A 22,733-nucleotide genomic window follows, 5' to 3' on the forward strand; every position below is an offset into this window, starting at 1 on the left:
AAGTTGAATGTACCTAGTGATGTTGATTACTGAAATGCCATGCTTTCAATTAAGAAAACAAAGAGTGAATAGGATAACCGGCCAAATTAATCCCATTGCAAATGCTCAAACAATAATAGAAATCAAAATCAGCATTAAAATCATGGACCAACAAAATCATACTTGGGATAGTGTCTACAATGATGAAATTACGGGAAGAGCTAAACACTTTAAAATGGTGTCCTTGAAATATCTTATAATGGGCAAAAAACCCGATTTCCTTCATAATTGGATCCAACATTATGCTTTGATTGCAAACTTCCTCAATGGGAAGTACATCTCCTTCTTCTTCTCCCGTTCTGTCTTTAAAGATGCCTATAAAAAAACAATTCAACTGAATTAGGATAAATAGATTTAGCCATAAAATTTGACATAGACTGACAATGATTCTGACTGCTAAAGTTCATGCCACAAAATAGAGAACAGCGGGAATGAATGAAAAAACAATAACAGCAGTTCCGCTATTCCGAAAAAAAATGGAGCTTGCCTCTATCAATTATAAGTCAAGACAGAAATAGAAGGAAATTTTTTTTTAAAAGTGATAGAGCAGGGGCAAATGCTAAAATAAACAGTTGACTGAAACTGCTAAATCTAGTTGCAAGCATCTTAATTAGACGAAACAAAATTTTGCAATGAATTTATATTATGGCAAGTTAATTAGCTTAGGAAGTTTAGAGATAGGTTATTATCTTCTTGTAGAGTTGATAAATTAAGGGATCATACAAAAAAACCATCAAGTCACATAGCCATACTCTTGGAAATAAAAGTTGCTGCATTTTTTTCCCTCTATCAGTCAAACCGGGAATCTAATAGCATTGAGAAAATCACATCGGTGCAAATCAAAGATATTGAACCTTAGAATTACCACATTATGAAACCTAGATTAAACAATTGCACCTAGATCCTAAGTATATACCAATGCATATTTGCTTAGATTCATCCTTAAATACAATTCAGCAAGTAAATTCGGTCTCTTAGATACCATTTTTTTAATAACATTTCTCACAAAAACTAGATTGGGTAAGCGAATTCAACATAATTAAAATGAACTCATCCACAACAAAAGAAATGATTATTACATGGCTCATTGACATGTCATGTTCATGCAAAGAAAGAGCATAACAAATGCCGCCTTGCTATCTATCCAAATTTACAACAATTCTAAAACCATGGGCAGCATCCAAATAACTATGCAGCTTAATATCAACGAACCGAAATGGGTTTAACTGGGAATGAAAAATTAATAGTACCTGATGCTTGGTCAGACGCCTTCTGATGGCCCTGGTCTTCTTTGGGCGCAAATCCAGAGGAAGAAACTTCTTGTTCTTGTAGACTTCCCTTAGAGCCGCTTTTTGCTTCTGGGAAATCACTGTCAACACCTGTGCTATTGAAAGCCTCACCACCTTGCTGAAACCACAAACACAAAATTGTAAAAAGAATTCATAAATCAACATATAAAAATTATATATATATATATATATATATATATATATATATATATATAGAGAGAGAGAGAGAGAGAGAGAGAGAGAGAGAGAGAGAGGGTACATTTTGGAGAGCTTGTTGGCGGCTCCACCGGTGACCTTGGCGACTCGGAGGAGGGCAAGCTCTGCCTTCAGATCCTTCAGTTGACCCAAAAGTTCTGCCTTTGTCTTGTTTCTGAGCTCGTGGACCTTGATCCTCGCTTTTTTACATAAAAAAAAGTTCACAAATATGAAAAATTAGAACGACCCAGATTCAGTTGAAGAAGATAGTTAAGGGAAAAAAGAGGAATTTGGTGCATCTTACCCATTGCTGCAGACTGTGTTGCTCTCTCTGGATGAAACTGAAGGCGGAGAAGAGAGTGAACCCTAAAACACGGCTGCGGTTTTAATAACTCTGCTACTAAAACCCTAATTTAGGATTGGGGCCAATTACTGAGCACACGTGTCTAGTGGCACGTGCGTATGTAGTTTGGATGAGGCCTTGAGGGTTTCCATGTAATTTTGGTCTTGCCCATTAAATTTGGGCTTTGGGTTATATTGTCTACTTTCTCTTCATGGACCATTGAGACTAAAATGGATATGGGTTTGGTTTTGAGTCTCTGAATAAGTAAACTTTTTGAATAGCTACTATGGCCCATGAGTCACTTCAGCAAGGGCAACCTGATTTTGCACAAACACAGCTACTTTTTCTGTGTGTTGTGTATCTTTCTAAAACATGTGTTATAATTTGAGTGAATTTATAGTTACCTCTTGAGTTTTTCTCCGCACCATACAACCCATCATGTTGGTATTATGCATTTATCTTCCAAGCCACGACTTTTCTACATTTACATTAGGGCTACCACGAGCAATTCAGTTGCATTTGTCTTGTATTCATCAAAGATCACATCTTACTTAGAGCTCGTTTTGGAGTGATTTTCGGAGGGCCAGAATCACTTTTGGGGAGAAGCACCTCCCACGTGCTTCTACATATAATCACTTTCAGTAATTTTAAGCGATTATGAGGAGCCTTGTATTCACCATAAAATCACTTTTAGTGATTAAAATGGCAAAGTAATTCTCCATATAAGTGACTATTGGTTGAGACATGCATGAGCAAGCTAAAGGAATTATATATATAAGATTCACATGCAAAAGCAACAAGTGAGATAATTTATCTTCTTTATAGAGATATTTACAGGAAAAATTATTAGGTGTGTCTGTAACATTGACACATGGTTTTCCTCATTCATGTATATAATATAAGTGGATGATAAGTTATTATATTTTAGTTTATAATATTTATAAATAAAGAGCGTGCTACAATATGAATAGAGTGTGACACTATATATGACAATATGAAAGTCACGTCAAATAATTTCCTTTTTATACATTGATTTTCGTAAAACTTACGATTTGAAGGCATAACATCATTATGCCAAACTTGCGTTCAAACCTTAATTTATTTTCTTACTAATGAACTTGGAAATAATGGCTAAATTGTCACCATATATTATCAATATAAACATAATTTAAATATAAAAAAGGGTTAATAAGTAAAGAAAGCATAAGACTGCAGGCTTGAATGATTTAATTTTCTGAAAGAAGAAAGGCAAATTTGCAACAGAAACGTCAGGGAATCTGTGGTAGTCATCTGAATTTGAAACAGTATTATATGAAGAACAGAAAAAGTAAAAGATACCTTAGAAAAAGAAAGAAATTAAAACAATTAAAGGAGCCTTATACCTTCCACTAAAATGAAAGACCCGCATCTTTAATCGCGTGATTATAAAACAAAATGTTCAGTGAGGAGGTCCACACACACTATATAACAAATGTTTAACCACGTGATTATGAGGCCCACACAGTAAAAGTCTAATTGATTTTTTTTGCCGACATAAATCCAAACATTTTTGTGATATTTTGATCTTAATACTATCACATGATATGATACTTTGATCCTAATCAATATATAGGGTCCATTTTTACCTTCTCTCGTCAACAATTTTTTTCTTTCTTCAAAACACAGCATCTTATATATGTCATGAAATATTATTTCAATGAAGCGATTCACTATAAATAAAATGACTAAATGATTTTTAATTTGATTAATTTTTTCATTTCAAGCAGAAATGATCCTCAACAATAATGCCTTCGAATATGAACGGCTTCGATTATCATACAACATTATAATTGCATATAATTTAGAAGGAGATAAACGTATTAAGGACCCTAGTGAATGGGGTATGTGGTTTTCTAGCATTTCTTTGCAAGAACAAGGAAAGTATATATCATCATTACAATCAGCCGTAGGCCCATTGATATCTTGCAGATATCAAAACTTTGTAACATTAATTAAGGTAATGGTGGATGCCCATTTACACCCATTGTTAAAGAAGCTTTTACATGGAAAATTATTACAAGGCAATTGATGCATGCAATTTCCAGCTAATCAGAAGGCAATCGATGGTTATTTTTATCATACAGGAAAAGAGATGTCACAAAATGGTTGGACTGCCGCCATCGCCATGCCACTCTTTTTTTTTGGTTACATTGGAGGAAAGAAACCTCACTGGGGTTCGATCCTGGGTGCCATGGGGGGAAGGGGGAATCCACCACCACTGTGGTGGGAACCCATTGGCCGCCATGCCACTCTTTGATGGAACACAACTCAGCCATACGGCGCAATTTTCCAATTTTTTTTTTTTACTGAAATCAATGGTAAAAGACTAATTTGGTAATGTCCATACTCATATGGACCAATTTTTGTAGATTGAGCTATGAAGGATAAACCAACAAAAGGGTGTAACAAGACAGATTCTTTCAAGCCGAGTAAGCAAAAAGCACTTATTTGTAACAGGGATAATATTGTTTTGCTATTTCTAGCCAATAACACAATGATATGTGAAAGAATTATCCTACATTTCATTGCATTATTGACCGAAGATAGCTAAAGGTGCTATCCCTTGTTGCATGAGAGTTTCTCTACTGAGTAAGGTCACATGTATGCAGTTAGATCCAATATTATGATGATGTAAAATTGCAAAATTATATCATTCTTTGACCCATTGCCACCTTCCCGCAGTTACACGAATTTGGTCACATCCAAGCATTATTGACCATTGCTTTGTCGCTTATCCTGGAATTTGGGTACTTTTTAAACTCAAAGAATACTTATTTTTTTCAAGTTTTGATTCCATGTTGCAATAAGTGGACAGAATTTGGGCACATTTTAAACTCAAGGCCTATAATTATTTTGGAGTTCCTATTCCATATCGCAAGAAGTGGACATAAGTTACAGCGAGTCGATCTTGTTTTTTTGTTTCGATATCTAGATATCAAAGGTTTAAACAAATATCTATGAATTCTGGAGATCTGGTGGAAAGATGCTTAGGCTAATGCTTTGATTAGCATAAATTAACTACATCATTTTAAAACCACGGACACAGATTAGTGATAAATCTTGTTTGATATGTCGAACTAACAGGATGTGGTAGTTCACCTGCCGGACTGAGGAATTTCTCCAACATAAGCATATTCATACTCTATGGCAATGATTCTTATATATAAATAAAAGAAAGAAACAATGATGTAACAATAATAGAAGTAATTCATATAGTTTTAGCCTAGCTTCATGGTACTAGTAGTGGTTGTAATCATACCAGATAAAGATGAACACAACTTTAGTTAACCCCACCTCTCAATTATATTGTAAACAAAATATTCAATCAAGAAAAAAATAAAACTTCGAAGGACCAGATGAATCATGAATCACATATCTTCTGAAGTATTATCGTCCTCTATTCCTTGTTGTGGGGCCCGATCAGTACCAACATCTTTTTTCTGTCTCTCTATCTCATCGACCAACTTTAAAAACACACTTAGTTGCCCTCATTTTGAAGAAAATCGATCCTTCTATTTCTCTGTAATAACTTCTCTTCAGCCTTCACCAAACGAAACCTAAACCATTTCTCCCAAGTTATTCTCAGATCAATTAACCATGAAAGGACTGGATATTTTCTGTGCTTCTCCAGCTTCCACAGCCATTTGCTCTAGCATGGAACAACATGCCATGGTCCGCCTAGGCCCCGCACCCGTTGATCATCCTCATCCTCATCATCGTCTTCATGATCGACCCAAAAACCAGCCTCACAATCAAACTCACCATCACCATGTCCCTTGCTCATCTCAGCTACCAATTGATCCCAAACCATTTTATGAGAAATGCAGGAAGAGTTTTTCTAGTGCACAAACTCAGGTACGTAGAAAAAGCTCTGCTGACATTCATGACTTAACAAGGGCTAGGAGCCTCAATGGTTCTTCTTCTTCTCGGTATCTTTTAAGCGACTCGCCCTTCGTCGGCTGGTTATCTGAGGCCGATCGGAATGTTTCTGCTAATACAATATTGCTCCCTCCCCAAGTGCCCTCTAAGCCTAGACGGTTGATGACCTCAAATGATCACTCTCCTGCTTTAAGGTCTTCTTCCACTCGTTCTCGTCATCAGGTAACATAATAATTTTTTTTTTTTTTCTTTTTAATATTTGCTTTTGGAGACTTGAAGGCATGCATCAGAAGTTATTTGACATAATTGTAGGTTGTTGTTTTGAGGGTGTCACTTCATTGCAAGGGTTGTGAAGGAAAAGTGAGAAAGCATCTTTCTAAAATGGAAGGTATATAATTAGTCTTCTCAATTAGTAGATAGAGATTTGATTAACTACTTTTAATTTCCTATATATGCATGTTGTTTTCTTAGTGCTTCAAACCAAATTAGTTTATTTTTCATATTAAAATGCATAGAATATTCTCTCGATCGTTAGATATTATAACATGTTATGTTGTCAGATAATTTCAAGTTGTTCCTTTGTAAAAGCGTAATTCAAATTACAACATAATATGTAAATGTTTGTTGAAGATAAAAAATTTGAGACAACAATTGATGTGGGTAATTTCTGCAGGAGTGACTTCATTTAGTATAGATTTTCCAACCAAAAAGGTCACAGTCATTGGAGATGTTACCCCATTAGGTGTGCTCTCTAGTGTCTCCAAGGTGAAGAAAGCTCAGCTCTGGCCTTCTCCAACAACATCATCACCATCCTCTCGATGGTCAGCATGAATTCACAAATAAATGAACTCAGTTTTTTTTTTCCTCTTTTCTTGTTGTTAATTATATTCTCTGCCAAATTTGAAATTCCCAGGGTGTGTGTTTTGTAATTTGTATGATAACTAGTTGTTTAACTAATTAATATCTAATGAATTAATAATAATCATGTTTAATATATCCGTTATGCAGATGCAAAACTCTCATCTCTTTTTGATGGGATCTGAATCAAAGTCTCTTTCTTTATGGTTACGTCCTTCTAAATGTTATCTTTTTCTTTATAATCTATGAGTTTGAAATCCTGCTCCTTCTGTCAACTCTGAGCAAGGTATCTTATTGTTTACTGCTTTCCATGTCAAGAACATGGTCGTGGACTGCCAACATTCAATTGCTCTTTGTACCACTCGATGGATCGAGGCATGGGAAAAAAACAGAGAGCACTTAACAGCCCCACACACCCACCACTTTACCTCTTTTCAGTTTTGAGCATTATGATATTTGTACTTATTATATCAACCACCACCATGTAAGTAGATGGAATTGGAATATTCCTACATTAATTTTGCCTCAAATTGTTCGACTCTTTTAAAGAACAAGTCATAGAACTCTTGCATTCGTTGCATTTGTATCATGTCCTTATTTGCAAATGATCGAAACTAAAATTTAATTTAACATTAGGGTTCAATTAGAAAAACAATTTTATTACGAATGACAAGGGATCCCCGCATATTAATGTCAAAATTTTTTGGTAAAACAAAAATATACTCGTTTAGGGGGGATGAAGTTAGAAAATTATTGACATGAATGATGTGTGTGGAGAATCTGCATAAATAAATAAGGCACGTTTGGTATCCTACTAAAAAATGATGATTTATTTTTAATTACTAATTTTAAAATCTAAAAACATGTTTGGTATTGAACTCCAAACTATTTTTAAGATCCAAAAAAAATTAAAATTAAAATCAGAAACCCTAGATTCCCAAATTAAAATTAACAAAAGAAAAGGAGAGAGAGAGAGAGAGAGAGTGTGTGTGTGTGGAGAGAAGGAGAGAGGAGAAAAATTGTAAAATGAGAATTTCAATAATGAGGGTGTTTTTTATTTTTATTTTTGGTTCCGGTTTTAAAAAATTGGCCTACAGTTTTTGTGGATTTGGACTTCAAATATGTTTTTAAGTTTATAAAAGAGATATTTAGTCATGTACCCATTCTTAGCACTAATAATATAAATAAACCCTACACCATTTCATTTCTATAAACAAACCCAAAATAAACCCAAAAAATGACAGCTGGCCCTATTGAATTTAATTTTGATTATTAAATTACTTTGATGCCCTATTGAGTGTTTTGGGTTTTTTTTTATGAGGTTTTGGGGTTGAGTTTGTTTTAAGAAATCAATGAGTTTTTATAATTTAAAAGAAGTTAAAAGCCTTTTTATTATGTTGTAAATGGACTTTGGATGTGTTTCTAAAGTGCATTTCATATAGGGTTTTTTTTATTTATAATTTGGACTCCTATATTGGGTATAATAGTGAATCTCTCATTATAAAATTGGATCAAACTAGAATACCAAACGGACCCTAAGTGATCGGATTGATCACCCAGCTTCTGTTCTACACACGACATTTTTGAGCCAATGATATGATGCAGTAGTGTAGTGGGTTTTGTTGGCGTGGAAAAATAACAAAATGAAAAATACAAAGAATGATATAATGTCTGCAAATAGAGAAATGCATGCGGTGGCATCATGGTCGGCACTCAACGACATCTTATTGCTTGGGACAAGAACCACTTTTTATTTTTTGTTTCTTCTTCTTCTTCTTCTATCTTCTAAATTCTGTCTTCTGGATTGTACCATCACATAAGTGATGTAAGTGGTCAATTCTCATCTATTTAAACATCGGCGGTCAGAATTGGATGGTGGAAATGAACCCTCTCACAAGATTATCCCATATATAATTGGAACGGATATAATTTTTTTCTTTAAAAGAAAATATTAATTTTCAAGCATTTAAACAGTTAAATTAACGATCATTTGGTTTAGTTACACTCAGTCTCCACTTTATTCGTTAGAGTACATTTCGTCGAAACAGTATGTGTAATATATCTCTCTGTATCCCAATATACCTTCCTTACAATAAACCAAATGAAGACAACAAGCTATGCAATACTTTAGCTTGATTTCATGCTTCATGCTTCTTCTTCTAATTTTAATTTTTGTTTTCTTTCAATGGTCTTGCTTTTTTGTTTTGGTCGGGTATCCTTTTTCTCTTTTGCTTTTCAAACTATATAATCTCTTTCCGCTGACCAACTGAGGCAAAAGAGTTTTGTAATATCAATTGGTTGGATTTGGAAGCAAGCAAAATTCCAATTCTCTGAATGTTTTTTTTTATCTTCCTTTTCCGGATGTTTGGTGACTTTAATTTCTTTGACTGAGACTACTGGAGAAGGCCGGAAAAGAAAATATCAAGACATTAGGAAAGTCATCCACACCTATTAAGCCTTTCATATCATAAAATATGTTTCTGTGTAGAAAATTTTGGTATATGGTCGGTGCAACTTTAATGGTGATCGGCATGAAAATTTATTCTTTTTCGTTTTCTAAGGAACTGTTTGGACATAGAAACATCTTTATCTATGGCCTTGGACTAAGCCCCTACAAAGCTATTTACAGTTAAGTTTTACATTTGGACTATCTAAAAATCTTAGATCCACCACTATCTTTAGCCACAACAAAGATATCGATGACGGGGCTCATGTCTACCTAGCCATGTTGCTTTTCATTTGTAAAAACGATATTTCACCCAAATTTGAAATATGATATTTTGCTTACATTGTACTTATGATAAAAAAAGATATTGTTTCTTAAATTATTCTTAGGCATTTAGGGTTTAAGATTTAGTTAGATTGGTTAGATGTATTTATGATGTGCAAAATCGTTTGTACAGTGCTAAATATAAATCCCAAAGAGAGTTTAACTGAGGCACATGAAGAACAGCTTGCGGCTGCGTATTATAATGCAAAACATAGCTGAAAGAAAGACAAAGAAAAAAGGGCTGACAATGATGGTGGTAGGAAACGGTCCAAACACTTAGAAATTTTTTATGATATCCATTTGTTATCCAAAACAATTTTGTTAGGTTCCTCTCCTTTTTGAGACATGAGAGCTACTTTTGACGTAAAAAGCTTAAAACTTGGAACTAGTTTTCCATATGTTAGTTATTGCTCGCATTTGAAAATTTTGCTAGGGCATGGAGAATAGAAAACTTGGAATTAAATGCGATGTGTATGTTTGGTTTGGGTTGGGGAGAGAGACTTTCTTGTAACGGAATAGCAATTTTGCTATCCTACGCTAATAGCACAATGATACACATGATAACTTTTTCACGTGTCCTTTCATTTTTGGCCGGAGATGACAAAAAAATGCTATACCCGTTTACAAGAAAGTTTTTTTGCTGGGTTGGGGGGAGAGGCATCATTCTCTACTCAACTATCACCTAATGTCAAAGAAGTCTTCCCATGATCTAGAAAAAAGCATCATAGTTCTTCGTACAGAGTCAAAAATGTACTATGTGTATCAGAATAGATCCAGCCAATCACCCAACCGCAAAACCATTGAAACACATTCCATCACTACGCATATATTGTCAAAGAAAGCCTCTTATGATCTAAAGAAAGCATCATAGTTCTTCGTACAGAGTCAAAAACGTATTGTGAGCATCATAACAGGTCCAACCAAACACCAACCACCATCTCCAATTTTCTTGATCCAGAACCCCAACTGACAAGCGAGGGAGACCAAGATTGGCCTCTTAGCCTGAAGAAATATCTTCATAGTAGGAATGTTCATCAGTTGCCAAGCCCACGAACATTCCATAAGAGAATTATTAGGGAGACCTTGGAGACCCCTCAAGGCTGGTCTCTTCCGCCTTGTCAAGAAAATTTTCGATACAAAAACTACATTTACCAGAAAAAGCCATGCCACATACAATCAGATGCTCAACACCAGTTTTCACACACTTCTGATTCCCATTTAGTGCCGCATACTTGTCACCCTCTTGAGCAGAAGAGGCAATAGCCATCTCCATAGCGTTAAGATGGAGACCCCTCACCAGTGACTGGCTCCTTGGGAACCCAGAAAGGAAGCGGACGCAGCCACCTCATTGAGAACAAAAGAGCAAAAAAACGTTGTACCCAATACACCAAGAAGAACCCAAAGAGACAATAAGAGAAGATTGAGAGAGACGGCCCAGAGAATGAGTAAAGAAAACTGAAGAAACCCTAACCCTAGCCGTCAAGGCTCTCCTCGTGTGAACGAAAGAGCGACCCAAATCAAAGGCACATAATTAGTGTATACTTATTACTCATTTGAGAGCATTTTTGTAGGAATCACTTTTACTCATAAGAGTTCTTTTTGTAAGAGCTTTATAATCTGGAACCACTTTCAAATTTTTCTATCAAACGTTGCAAGAAATGATTTTAGTTATTTGAAAGTGCAAACAATATTCCCTTTATCGAATCCTACTACTAAGTTGCTATTATGTTGAATTGGTAAAAGTGAGTAATTGGTACACCATTGTTGGTTGCAACTTGCCACCACCATTATTTTAACTATCAAGCTTCAGTGGAGGGTTCTCCATCATGTATTGGCACTAACGGACCTAGGAATTTTTTAGTGGATGTGCAATTTTTTTAGGCGAAAAAGTCTTTGTGGATTGAACATCTAAGGCTTTTCACCTAGATTGACCTTAGATCCCTTCATGCATTCATATCATATATGAAAAATTGTTTTATGTAAAAATATTGACTAAGTATGAAAAATGGTTTTTCGAAATAATCATTTTCTCAAGATAATTTTTGGTGGCTTTTATTTCTTACACATCAAGTAGGAAAACTTGATATTATGGGATTATGAAGTACATATTGACTTAATGAGCCATCATTTTTAGCCTAAATCTTATTTTGCACTAAAATCGATTTTTCATATTTTGATTTGGTGGGAATTTGATTTTCTAATATTTTTATTTGAATCCAAATGGGGGTACTTCCTTATTTACATTGTAAACTTAAGTAAATGGAGTAATATAAAAATAAATGAAAGTAAAAGGACAAAGATATTTATGCTGAAAATGGAAATAAGGTAATTTGTACACCTGCAGTGCATTATCACTAGCTAAGCAAATGGGCAATTTGAAGCACCTAGAATGATTTTTCCGGCAAAGACCTCTTTGCGCCTTAATATGTCCTCCATTGTGTATTGGATATTTTCTAACCTGACCACGAACAATTGGTGTTTGCTTCTATGGTTGATGAAGCCCTGCAATGAGTTGAACTGAACCCATTAATCTTGGGTCACATTCTTTTTAACCAACCCAATCGTAGATGGGCCACTTGATCTTTAAAAGCTCGTTCAGGGCCAAAATATTATGTTGGGTCCACATGGTATGCTTTTGGTGGGCCAGGGTGCTTAGACCCGATTACAAATACACATGTTCTCAGAGCAACTCCATCATAGGGGATAATAAGGTTTGGTCAACCAATTACACTTCACAGCTACATCTGCTCCACTGTTGTTCTTGTACTTGTTGAATCCACTTTCATGTTTTAACTAATACAATTACAATACACCTACAAACACAAAATGGCTAACAAAAGTTCCACCTCTTGGCACCTATTCATTGTTGGGCTCCATGTGTTTCCGCCCTTCTTGTTTCACTCATACTGTCTCGAATTTAACCACTTTGATCCTACATGTGTGAATTTTATGTTCAAACACCTCGGTGCTGTGCAAAATGATAAACATTAGTTAGGTACTTATCTAAAGCGAGGCAATTGTATTTGATCAATGCAATTCCCATCTCTCAACCTAAGTAGGAGACTAGTTAAATTGTTTTAGAACTTGCGAAAAAGGAAAACTCAATGGAAGATCCCAGGAACTTTGTAGTATTGGACGGTGGTGAAGGCCAAGGTAGTTGAAAAGGAATTAATCTCTGATTAATGTTTACTTTAGAAGCATACCTGATTTGCATTGAAATACAATCATTTGTGCAATTTAAATCACAAATCCTTCCTGATCACATACATCTCTGGTGCAGAGATTACATTTAGCAAACACATAATAACTTCTTTTAAAATCTCAGCACACACTAGTAAGTAAGATACACAGTAAACTGCAGCACAGTGTCTACTCCATCGGTATTATGCTGATTTGTAGCAGGAATGGTCTTGACCAGAGCATGGCCCTTTGCATTGAGATACTTTCCGGTGCCTCCCATGACTGCAAGATGAGACTCCGATGCTGCCACGCGATGAACACCGAAGAAGGTGAGGCTGTCAGCATAACTACCACTCTGAAACATGGCAGTGAAAGCAATGGTCTGGCTGCTGCCATCTTCAGAACTTGCCACATAGAACCCTTGTGCCTTGCCAAGCAAGCCAGAGCCAAGCTCATGCCCTTCAGTCAGCTCATCATCAAACACTGTGAGTGTCCCAAACATGAGCTTTTGAAGGGTTATGCCTGGAGGGAGCTGAGCCCCATTTAGGTATGGGAGCCCGTTGCCGCCGATGATGTTGTTGTTCCCATTGTTTTGGATCAAGTTGCTAGCTGTGTTTCCACCAAGGCCAGTGAAGAAGGGGACATTGTTGTTGTTGATAATTCCATTGTTGTTGTTGTTCTGAGGAATGCCATTCCCAATTGGGACAACTGCTCCATTGGGTTTGGCAAAGGGGACTTGGCCATTGACTGCTGGATTGGTCACTATCCCAGTGACTGCTGTGGCTGAGGGGTTTGATCCACCAATAATGTCATGCAGGAAGAACGTTAATGGATGGTAGGCCTCTGAATTGGAAACTGTGGCACTAGTAGCTGCAGCAGGAGCAACATTGGAAAGAGGTGTTTGTGTTGGAGTTGTATCAGGTTCCTGAGGGGTTGCAGGGTTTTCCTCATCCAGGATTCGGGCTGGGGTGATGGATGGAATGGCTAGAGCAAGAAGAAGTAGCCAGATTTTTAGCTTGAGGGGCAAGGGAATCGACTTTCGGGTTGCCATGGGATTGGGAGGAAAGGGAGAAAATATAAGAACAGTTTGTGATCTTGAGAATGTTTTGTTTGATGGATTGATGATGAGTCAAGGCAGTTTGGCTGGCAATATATACTAAGAGTTTTAAGAAGTTCAAGTTTAAATCATGAGATGGAGTTGATAACATGGAGTAGGTGGACTTGCGTTTCTGGTACTGATGTATTGGTTGATACTTAATGTACACTTAATTAAAACCTTAGTTTTGTTTAGGACTTATAAGCAGTGATGACCAACTCCTCTTTCTTCTTAAGTTTAATTAATTTTTTAATTCTTGGATCAGTAATATTTTTGCTTCTGCTAATCTCCATGTTGTCTAGTAAATTCATAGCAAGAAAAGAAGAACAAGCCAACAATTTTTTAATTTCAGAATTTATATTTCTTCATCGGCACAGAGACAAGGTAACTTTTTACTGCACATTAACTCAAAAACCGAAATAGAGGTAAGATATGCATTTTCATGGTCAGCAGTTATGTTCCCCCATTAAAAGTTAGACAAAGAACTTGGCATCGACATTCCAAAATATTGACAAACTTTTATAAAGCTTCCTCTCTTCCCCGAAGCCCACAAGTGGGTAAAGATAACTTCAATTTTACATGCCTGTCAAACCTCTATTTGCACCAGGAGCATTCCTAACTAGAGCTTCCCCAGAAACAACACTTTGCTCGCATCAACAGTTCAATTCTTGAACAAAACTTCCTCTCTTCCCTGAATACCGCAGTGGTCATAGATTTAGCTCAGCTTACATTGCTTATCTAACCTTTATTTGAACAACCGCAAGCATAGTGACCCTTCTGAAAACTACATTTGGCATCAACCACCCATTATATTGATGAAATGTTTCAATTCTTAAACAAAGTTTCCTCTTTCTGGTGAAGCCTACCAGTGGGCATAGCTTAGTTCTGTTTTACAAGCATCACAGACTAGAGCTTCCAATACCTTAGAAAAAAAATTCTCCTTCCCATCAGCCAAACGAGCACATTTCTTCTTGCTCCAAGCCATGGGTCAAGCAGCACTATGATTCTCTTGTGGATAAAGTTTTTCTTTTTTCTTTTTCCATAGAACTAAACTATCATACGATATTAGTACGACTCTCCAGGATGGTAAAGCTCAATCATTGCTAAAAGCACCCATTAAAAATGTGGGACAAGGGGCTTGCCATCAATCTTTATTGAGTTGTCTCCGTGCGGGATGGGGGGCTTGAAAGAGCTACAGAAGTCACGCCAAAATGGCATGTGTTCATTTCTTCCTTGATGACCATTAATGGACAGAGATTAGTTCAGTCACAACCTCCCCTGCAACAACATTCTCACCACAAGCAGCCACAACTAGAGCTTCCCAAGCTTCAAAACAAAATTGCATATTTCTCTTTTCCATCTCCTCCAAAACAACACAAGCATCATCAATTTTCCCACACTTTATTAGACCCGTAACCAAACATTCAAATGTTTCTAAACGAGGACAATGTCTACTTGTCAACATTGCAATCAAAACCTTCAAACCTCCCTCAAAATCTTCAATCTTACAAAACCCGTCAACCATCATCCTGTATGTAGCTGCATTAGGCACACAGCCTCCAACTTGCATTTCAATCAAGACTTTATAAGCCTCTGCAGCCCTACCTTCCTTGCACAGAAAGTTAATCAATATGTTATACAGCACTACATCTGGCTTAAACCGCCTTTTCTTCATCTCTTGAAGTAAAGATTTTGCCTCATCAATCTTTCCTCTCCTTCCAAGATCACTCATCAAAACACCATAATTCAGAAGCCGTGGTTTACAACCCCGATACTCCATATCAAACATCATCTTCTTTGCTTCCTCATGCTTTCCTAGCATGCAGAAACCTTCCATCAACAATGCATATGTTACAGCATTTGGGTACTTCCCTTTCTGTTTCATGTCCTCAAGCAAACCATTAGCTTTTTCCAACTCACCCTTCCTACCAAAAAACCCTATAAGACTATTATATGTCACAACACTAGGTTGCACTTTTTTCTCAAGCATTTCATCAAACACCTTGCAAGCTTCTTCCCCGTCACCCTTTTGAAGCCACCCCTTCATCATAATATTATACGAAATCGAATTCGGCCGAAAACCCATTTTAGAACTTCGACCAAAAATCTCATCCGCTTCCAAAAACCTTCCGCTATCAACAAGCACATTAAGGAGGGCATTGAAGGCCTGCAATGTACGGACACAATTAAAAGAAGGCATCTGGTTAAAAAGCTCAATGGCTTTCTCTACCAAATTGGCCTTCCCATAATGTTGAATCAGAGCAATGAAAAGGGTATCTTTGCAATGAATGTTTCGATCTCGTACATGGCCGAGAATGGTCTCGACGGCTTCAAAGTTTCGAGAACGAACGAGCTTGTAGAGAAGAGCAGAGTAAGAAGGGTAGTCATGCTTGAAGCCCATTTGGTGGTACTCGTAGAACAGAGACAAGGCTTCTTCTGGATCTTCAACTTCTTTGACATCGGAGACGAAAGGGATGGGCCTGCGAAGCTTTGTGGTGTCTCTGTGAAGTCGTTCGCGGCGGGGCTTGGTCTTGGGTTTGTTGGGACGGAAAGTGTGGTACGGCTGTTGGGCTTGTATGGGATTGCTGCAATGGCGAAGAAGGTTTGCATGTGCTTGATTGATCGCTCTGGCTCTTGAATGGAACATGGAACCGGGAAAAGGGAACAATTTGTTTGTCGCCAGGATTTATTTTATCTCTGTGCTTTAGTTAGACTAAAACCCAGTTATATCTCTGCTCTTCATTTCATACTGAATTTTATAATAATAATAATATAAAGCTTAAAGATAATAAATGACACAAAATGAAAGGATTGGCAATACATTAATGTTCCTGTTCCATTATTTTACCTAAAATCAAACATTTGATCGTTTAACTTAGACTCGACAATATTGCACACGACCTGTTAACACGACACAAATTCACATCAAGTTATTAGTGTTTGGGTTGAGCTTAGTGGGTCGGGTTGAAATCGGGTGAACCCGTTGTGGAGGCTTTTTCATTTCGGCAGCTACTGCGGGCCTGGGCTGCTATAAAGAGCCAAATATGTGAAAATTGCCCCTTGTTGAGGCCCAAAAAAGTCACGAGAAGCCCAAAGACATTTAACGCCCGATATAAAATATAATGTTGGTCATGAATTAATCCAAGCTGTATTTTGGGAATTAATTCATTAAATAAATAATAGTGTCCATGCCATGCGAAGCCAATAATACATTTTTTATATATCAATAACCTATCACGTTTACATGAACCCAAGTCATGTGGTTACGGGGCTTGCATGAGGGATTGTGGTGTGGAAGGTTACGGAGGTCCACAAGGCCCACGGAATCTCTTGGATAATGGAGACTTTGGGCTAGCTACTTGGGAGCACCAAAGTCCAAGCCCATTACTTAGAGTTCTCCAATGTGGGTAAGCAAATGAGATATTTTCCAAGCATTTCCTTTTATCAATAGGAAATAGTCATTTTCCAAATACCTAGCTTTACCCGTTGAAAATAAGCTTTTTCCAGCACTCCCTATTACCCATTGGAAACAAGCCAATTCTGACACTTCCCTTTACCCGTTGGAAATAGTCATTTTCCAATGCTTAGCTTTACTCATTGAAAATAAGAATGTCCCAATGCTCCCTTTTACCCATAGGAAATAAACTAGTTCCAACACTTCCTTTTACCTATTGGAAACCAAAGAGAGCCTTCCCCCTCTATAAATTGGGAGGCATTTTCCCAGCCAAAACCAGCCTCTCTTGGTTGTTGCAAGCTTCTCAACAACCATGAGAACTCATATTCTTTTCTCTTTTTGGCTGCTCCAAGCATTCCAGCAGCCATCCCAGCCATCAACCTCCATCTTTTGACTGCTGCAAGCATCCCAGTAGCTGTCAACCAACATCTCTTGGTTGCTCAAGCCGCCAGCAACCATCGAACCACTTTCCTTTCTCCCTTTGGCTGCTGCAAGCATTCCAGCAGTCATCCCAACCATTCCTCAACCATCACAACCAAGATTTTTCTTCCTCCTCATACCCTTCCAAGCTATAAATACCATAGCCTTCAAGCCTCAAGCTTTTCCTCCCATCCTCCTCTTGAAACTCTTAAATCCCCATAGCCATAGCCATAGCCATAGCTAGAGCCACAAATAACAAATCATCAACACCCCAAACTCAAGCATATCCAACACCAAGCCAAGCACATGCATTCTCATTTGCTAAACTTGTGAATCTTTAGCTCCCACACTCCAAGTTCTCATGCCAAGCTAATATAATCTCAGATCTATATCAGCAAGTCATCTTCAACTTTTCGTCAAGCTGCCGGAAACGTCAACATCAAACACGCAGCCGCTGGTAGAAGAACAGAGTACTCCCCTGGGAAATGCTTTTTCCTCGGGATGCTTTGGGCCTAGTCCTCGCTAACTCAGAAAAAGGGGCAACGAAGGCTTAATCCACCACTCTATGGCGGTTCGAGAATCAACAAGCCCGGACGAGCCTTTCGACGGAAAAGACCCCAACACCCCTATGAGAAACAAGGGTTTTAAGACAAGGGGGAATGGATTCTAAGAGGATTTGTTGAAGAGAGAGAGAGAGATGGGGATATAATGAGTGTATTGAGTAGTTTCCGACAACTTGATGAAAACTCTGTCAAGCTCTGAAATGCTTTAACAGAAGAGGAAAAGGGGAGGAGATGGAGCAATAGGGCTCAAAATTGCAGAGATTTCAGGGTGAGAGATGAAGCTTGCTCTCTGAATGTGTGTTGAGATGATGGGTAGGAAATGCCTCTTTTTATAAGCGCTGGAAGCTCCTTCTTCCCAAGAAACCCTAGATGGTTCCTCCCCAATCCACCAAATCTCTCCCTCCCTTTCTCTTCTCTTCCTTTGAATCATCCTATTTGGTGAAATTCTCTCTACCCAATCGCACAAAAACAGGGTTTGGGGAGCTCTAGGCTTTTCCTGCAGTTGTTTCAGTGGCTGACTCCCATTTTCAGCCATCTTTCATTCTTTTCTCCCCTCTTCCATGGCTAGATCTGATTAGGGGAAAGAAATGGGTATGTACACTGGTTTGAAGGGTGCCTTGGCTCCTACGTGTGCTAATATCCCTTGGTTTTTTGCGTGTTCCACATTGGTGTTCGTTCTTAGCCCATGTGCTGGAGCCTCCCAGCAGCTCACTGACATAACACTTTTGGCTTTCATAGTGGTTTACGTTTCCAGCTAAGTGCTGGAGACTATGGATACTTTCTTAGCTGCTTGGGCTTTTGCTAAAGTGATTGGTTAGCCTACCAAGGGAATGGGCTTGAATGATGGGCTATTTTATTTATGTTGATAGGCTAATTTCCTAGGGTATTGGGCTCCCTTTTCCTCTCTTTTATACTTACCCATATATTAGGGCTCAAGAAACGGGCTTGAGTTTCGGGGCTCCCAAGCGGCCCAAAACTTCCGTTTCTTGGCTCATCAATGGGCCTCATGAAAGTTCGTTACCATCCATGCCACAACCCACTCAGCAAGCCCCAGGCATTTGTGTGGCTTGGACCCACTTAAGCTTGTAGCGTGGTTGAGTGTGAAACAATGATTTCCTGCTTGGCATAGCATGTCGATTGGCGTGCTTTAATTTTATCGTCTTTGAAAAGGGATATGATGCTTGACTGGATAATTAGCTTGGGCTCGTAGAGCCAGTGCATTTTATAGGCTATAGCGTGGCGGATTGCATATTTATTTGGCATGGCACGTGGTCGTGGCTCGTGCAAGCGTGCATGACGAATTTCGCGTGCTCCGAACCTGGTCTTTTCTTAATATGGTGTCGCACTAGGCCGGGAATTTATTTGGGCCCAACCCTGAATTTTTTGGGCCTCAACACCCGTTAGCCACCCGTTAAGCTAACGGGTCGTGTCGGGTCAATTCACCCGTTAAGGAGGGTAATTCTATAATTTTACAAAATATATTTTAAAAATTATCTCATATTCTTAACACCATACAAAGATGCATGCCTTTTTAAAAAAAACTCTCTCTCTCTCTCTCTCTCAAATGAAACATAAGTCAATGTCTGTACAACATACCCTAAACCAATGATCATTAACATTAAACTCTAACCTCAAAATCTCCTTGCCACATAATATCAAAATAAGCATTACTTTGTTAGCCTTATCATTTACTATTTTTTCCCATTAGAACTAAGGAAAACAGAAGCATTTCTTTCTCATAAAGCTGTAAAATATAAAGATACATTAAAGTTATTTTCCCTTTACGGGTATTACTACAACACACACAACAAACTTTCAGAATATTTTTTTGACCAACATATAAATAAAAAAGTTTGCCTTATGGGTCAAGGATGTTGAGTGGGCTGAAGCGAACAACAGGAACACACACAAGATCATGCGCCCTCGGAGCAGTAAATCCCGGCCGTTCATCCATTTCAAGAACATCATCACCATTCATCTTCTTGCAATCAGACCCATCAACCTTCCAATCGAAGCACTGAATCAAAGCCGCAAGTACCCCAGGCAACATTTTCATGGTCATGTTCATACCAGGACACTTCCTCCTCCCAGACCCAAATGGCATGAGTTGAAAATGTTGGCCCCTAACATCAACATTCACTGCACTTATCTGGCCATCGTCCTCACCGAGTTGCAAGAATCTTTCAGGCCAGAAGTCCAGTGGGCTTTCATAGTTCTTTGGGTCCCTTCCAATGGCCCAAACATTCACATATAGCATTGTGTTTGTAGGGATGTCATATCCCCCAATCTTACATTGTTGTACACATTTTCTTATGACCAAAGGCACTGTTGGGTGTAGTCTAAATGTTTCTTTTATGATGGCTTGGATGTATGGAAGATTTGGAACATCCGATTCTCCGACTACTCGTCGATTTCCGACTGCTCGATCAATCTCCTCCCTTGCTTTCTTGAGCACTCTTGGATGGTTGGTTGAGCTCTGCCAATGCCCACTCTAGTGCAATTGCATTTGTGTCTGTTCCAACCGTGAATAAATCCTGAAAAGAATATTTATGTTGTTTTTAGTAAAGTAAAACATTATCCTAGATCTAGAATATAAGGTTCATTGATAATTATATTAAAATCTTTCAACATTGTCAAGAGGCAAGTAACTCATATACAGTATACCAATGCAATATAATATCTGCACTTTGCCCTCCTAAAATATTGAAAAAAAAATTCATATAATTTTTTAAAGTCACAGAATACATTTCTACATACACCAAGAATATGGAGAAGCAAAGTTGTAATCATTATGAAGAATCAACGACTGGAAAAATAAATAAAGTTCCAAGCATGTAATTGATTTTATCTCTATAAAATTAATACAAGCGATAATCTATTTAAACTAATCTAAACTACTAGGAGGCGTGACATGCATCGACTGTGTTGAGCTCACATGTAAATTAAAATTCTTCAAATTTAATTATCAATCTTTATTTTCTTCAACATATAAAACCTCAACAGAGTTCAAGCTCATGGCGATGGGTTCTACCTACGTTTCCCCATAGGTTTCTTGTTGTGTTATATGCGATGAAAAGAAAACTTGAAGACCATCAGCTTATCTATTCCTGTGTTCATATACATAATTTTTTATCTTAAATCTCCCCACACGTAAATAAAGAATTATAGATAGATATCATTACCGTAATTAGAGCCTTAAGGTGAACTCTTGTAAATTCAACCTCAGCACTCCCATCCTCCAACATATCCAGCAAAGTATCAAGAAAATCCTTGACTTCCTCCTCCTCCTCTCCACCATGTTCTTCCATCCGCTCCTTCTTTCTCAATTCTTCTCGTTCTCTAATTACCTTCTCCACCAACAGATCAAACCTCCTATGCGTCTCCTCAATTCTCTTTACAAACCCTCCCAAATCCAACTTCTTACAAACCCAAAAAATATCACACAAACTCACCTCTCCCAAAAGCCTTGTGGCCTGCCGCACCACCACCGCGGCCTCCTCCTCCCGCGCCGCCCTACCTTCGGCACTCAAACCCCGATTCCCAACAATCATATGCAAGGTCACATTGTTCCAAAGCTTCGGAAACTCCTCCGTGAGATTCACAGCTTCACCACTCTCAGCTTTCTTGGCCAAGAACCTCAGAAGCCTAAGATACTCTTGGGTTCGAATGGAAACTAAGTTGATGCTACGGTTTCCTAGAAGCTTGTTCACTGTCAGTTTCCTGATGAACTTCCAGTAAGGTCCATAGGGTGCAAATGCAAGGGAAGCATTGTAGGTCATGCTTTCAATGGCGAGGGACTGAGCATGGGATATGAAGGAGAGCTCATGGGTGCTGAGGAACTCTTTCGCTAGGTCCGGTGAGGAAACGACAACGCATTGGAGCGAGCCGAGGCGGAGGGAGAATAAGGGGCCGAAGCGGAGAGAGAGGTTGTGGAAGGTGCGGTGGATGAGAGGGCCGAGGTGGTGGAAGTGGCCTATGATGGGTAGAGCTAAGGGGCTTGGAGGGATGTGAAGGTGGGTTTGGAATATTTTGGAGGTTAGGGTTGGGAAGAGAAGAAGAGGGATAGCTAAGAGAAGAAAGAGGATCATGAGTAGGACTAGCTCAAGTGCCATGGCTATAGCTTAGTTGTGAGAAGACTGGCTAACTGTGTAATGGGATTGTTTGTTCTTGTTTGACCAATATTCTTCTCTTATTTAAAGACCAAAATATGGTACTAATATGGAATATTTTATATAGAAAATGTGGCTTTCCCCCTTAAACTAATATTTTCTTACCTACAATCCATCGTCTTATTTTTCTATGAAGAAAACCCAGTTTATTATAAGTAAAATCCGATGATTAGGATCCAACTCAGCAAGTGACCTAATTAAGCTTAAAATTTGATTTATTATACTTTTCATATTCCAAAATTACCCATAGTTATAGTTTATCCTATGATTTGACTGTATTAAATGCTGATTTCCTCAATTTATTGCGTTGAATTCTTCCCTCCTAAATTTTGAAATTTATTGCAAATTTAACTACTCACACACAATAATTTTTTTAAATTTCAAAATGTTTAGCACATACAGTTCCATGAGTATTCACTACAAAAAAAAAAGATGCAAT

General features: G+C 37.9%; 4 protein-coding genes and 1 pseudogene across 4 annotated transcripts; 1 reads left to right on the forward strand and 4 right to left on the reverse strand.

The window, feature by feature from the left end:
- Window positions 1-113: 113 nt before the first annotated feature.
- Window positions 114-1,965, reverse strand: LOC110744559 (large ribosomal subunit protein uL29). Its single transcript, XM_021944551.2, has 4 exons — window positions 1,828-1,965; window positions 1,588-1,723; window positions 1,290-1,446; window positions 114-354 (listed from the first exon to the last, which is right to left on the reverse strand). Exons 1-4 carry the CDS (start codon window positions 1,829-1,831, stop codon window positions 280-282), a joined length of 372 nt encoding a protein of 123 aa, XP_021800243.1. The 5' UTR covers window positions 1,832-1,965; the 3' UTR covers window positions 114-279.
- Window positions 1,966-5,383: 3,418 nt separating this feature from the next.
- On the forward strand, window positions 5,384-6,778 carry LOC110744555 (Chloroplast-targeted copper chaperone protein). Its single transcript, XM_021944547.2, has 3 exons — window positions 5,384-6,006; window positions 6,097-6,172; window positions 6,458-6,778. Exons 1-3 carry the CDS (start codon window positions 5,503-5,505, stop codon window positions 6,613-6,615), a joined length of 738 nt encoding a protein of 245 aa, XP_021800239.1. The 5' UTR covers window positions 5,384-5,502; the 3' UTR covers window positions 6,616-6,778.
- A 5,905-nt stretch (window positions 6,779-12,683) lies between these two features.
- LOC110744557 (dirigent protein 25 pseudogene) lies at window positions 12,684-13,835 on the reverse strand (annotated as a pseudogene).
- A 351-nt stretch (window positions 13,836-14,186) lies between these two features.
- On the reverse strand, window positions 14,187-16,427 carry LOC110744552 (Tetratricopeptide repeat (TPR)-like superfamily protein). The gene has a single exon (XM_021944545.2). It carries the CDS (start codon window positions 16,333-16,335, stop codon window positions 14,932-14,934), a length of 1,404 nt encoding a protein of 467 aa, XP_021800237.2. The 5' UTR covers window positions 16,336-16,427; the 3' UTR covers window positions 14,187-14,931.
- Window positions 16,428-19,889: 3,462 nt separating this feature from the next.
- LOC110744558 (cytochrome P450 93B2-like) lies at window positions 19,890-22,290 on the reverse strand. Its single transcript, XM_021944550.2, is given in 3 exon segments — window positions 19,890-20,595; window positions 20,597-20,659; window positions 21,308-22,290. Coding segments are annotated over 3 exon segments (1,605 nt in total). The 5' UTR covers window positions 22,238-22,290; the 3' UTR covers window positions 19,890-19,983.
- Between the last annotated feature and the right edge of the window lie 443 nt (window positions 22,291-22,733).

The sequence above is a fragment of the Prunus avium genome, chromosome 6 (genome assembly GCF_965620075.1).
Source record: "Prunus avium chromosome 6, drPruAviu1.hap1.1, whole genome shotgun sequence".
Lineage (NCBI taxonomy): Eukaryota > Viridiplantae > Streptophyta > Magnoliopsida > Rosales > Rosaceae > Prunus > Prunus avium.

Excerpts from the sequence above, each read along its gene's own strand:
- LOC110744555 (XM_021944547.2), top strand. The coding sequence starts at position 5,503 with ATGAAAGGACTGGATATTTTCTGTGCTTCTCCAGCTTCCACAGCCATT. Across the intron at positions 6,007-6,096 it reads CCACTCGTTCTCGTCATCAG|GTTGTTGTTTTGAGGGTGTC; the intron begins GTAACATAATAA and ends ACATAATTGTAG. Across the intron at positions 6,173-6,457 it reads GCATCTTTCTAAAATGGAAG|GAGTGACTTCATTTAGTATA; the intron begins GTATATAATTAG and ends TAATTTCTGCAG.
- LOC110744552 (XM_021944545.2), bottom strand. The coding sequence starts at position 16,335 with ATGTTCCATTCAAGAGCCAGAGCGATCAATCAAGCACATGCAAACCTT.
- LOC110744559 (XM_021944551.2), bottom strand. Across the intron at positions 1,447-1,587 it reads GCCAACAAGCTCTCCAAAAT|CAAGGTGGTGAGGCTTTCAA; the intron begins GTACCCTCTCTC and ends TTGTGGTTTCAG. Across the intron at positions 355-1,289 it reads GGCGTCTGACCAAGCATCAG|GCATCTTTAAAGACAGAACG; the intron begins GTACTATTAATT and ends GTTTTTTTATAG.